Here is a 1,239-nt window from a genome sequence, read left to right on the forward strand (position 1 = left end):
GCTGGGGGTCCTCGCAGGGGGGCACCCCATACAGCTCCTGCACCTGGGGTGGGGGCAGGGGTGGGGGCAGGGCTTGGTGCCCTGTTGGCCATGCCCCCAGCCCCCCACTGGCTCTGCCCCTCAGTTGCTGCGGTGACCTGGACTCCTTTCTGTTGCCATGGTGACAGGGCCTCGCCCCTCAACAGGGTCCCCAACCCCTCTGGTCGCCATGGTGATGGCCCCCCATGGTTGCCATGGGGATAGCCCCACCCATGGATCCCCCCATGGTTGCCATGGAGATAGCCCTGTCTGAGGATCTCCCCTGCGGTTGCTATAGCAACAGTCCTGCCCAAGGGTGTTCCCCACAGCTGCCATGGCAATAGCTCCACCCAATGGGTCCCCCCACCCAGTAACAGTCCCACCTGAGGGTCCCACCCTGTGGTTACCATGGTGACAGCCTCACCTGAGGGTTCCCCCCCAGTTACCATAGCAGCAGCCCCACCCAAGGGTACCCTGCCCCCATGGTTGCCACGGTGACAGTCCCACTCAAGGGTTTATCTCCTGCAGTCACTGCAGCAACAGCCCCGCCCACCTGTCCCAGCCACCACAGCCCGCCCATGTCCCCTGCGATCGCCGTGGTGATAGCCCCCCCTGTGGTCACCAGGCCCCACCTGTTCGGGGTGGAGACGGCGCAGGATGGCAGCGGCGGGGCCCAGCGGGTCAGCGGGGCGCTGGACACAGAGGCCCCCGCGCAGGATGGCCCCGGGGCCCCCCGCCACCACCCCGGGGCAGTCCAGGAGCCGCAGCCGCCGGTCCAGCTGCACTGCCTGCAGGCACCTGGGGGTGGGGCCACATCAGGACAGGGCCATGCCAGCCACACCCCCTGCCCCACCCTGCCCAGGGGGGCATGGCTTACTTGGTGACACCCGGTTCTGCCCCCACACGGCAGGCTCGGCTCCGCTTCAGGCTGTTGATGAGGCTGCTCTTGCCCACGTTGGGGAACCCTGCGAGGCAGCACGGCCGGGGGGGATGGTCAGTGGCAGGGCCCAGGCATCTGGGCGGCCCCCCCACCCCCTCCCCCACTCACCCACGACACCCACGGTGATGGCTGTCTTGACATCCTGCGAGCGGCTGTAGTTGGCCAGCACCCGGAGCAGGCAGTCGGCCCCCACGCAGCCCGCCCCGGCCAGCACCTCCTCCGGCACCGTGGCTGCTGCCCCCCAGCTCTGCTTCTGTGATGGGGAGGAGGGAACAGTGGGG

General features: G+C 68.9%; 1 protein-coding gene across 1 annotated transcript in view; it reads right to left on the minus strand.

Moving 5' to 3' along the window:
• Positions 1-1,239, minus strand: part of LOC112972630 — a 4,845-nt gene that overhangs the window by 1,044 nt on the left and 2,562 nt on the right. Inside the window, exons 6-9 of the mRNA XM_026079413.1 lie at positions 1,067-1,211; positions 896-983; positions 651-816; positions 3-43 (exon numbers count right to left, since the gene is read on the minus strand). Coding sequence (XP_025935198.1) covers positions 3-43; positions 651-816; positions 896-983; positions 1,067-1,211 — 440 coding nt within the window. The remainder of the gene's footprint in view (positions 1-2; positions 44-650; positions 817-895; positions 984-1,066; positions 1,212-1,239) is intronic.

The sequence above is a fragment of the Apteryx rowi genome, unplaced genomic scaffold, assembly GCF_003343035.1.
Source record: "Apteryx rowi isolate R43461 unplaced genomic scaffold, aptRow1 scaffold_1147, whole genome shotgun sequence".
NCBI classification, from domain to species: Eukaryota; Metazoa; Chordata; class Aves; order Apterygiformes; family Apterygidae; genus Apteryx; species Apteryx rowi.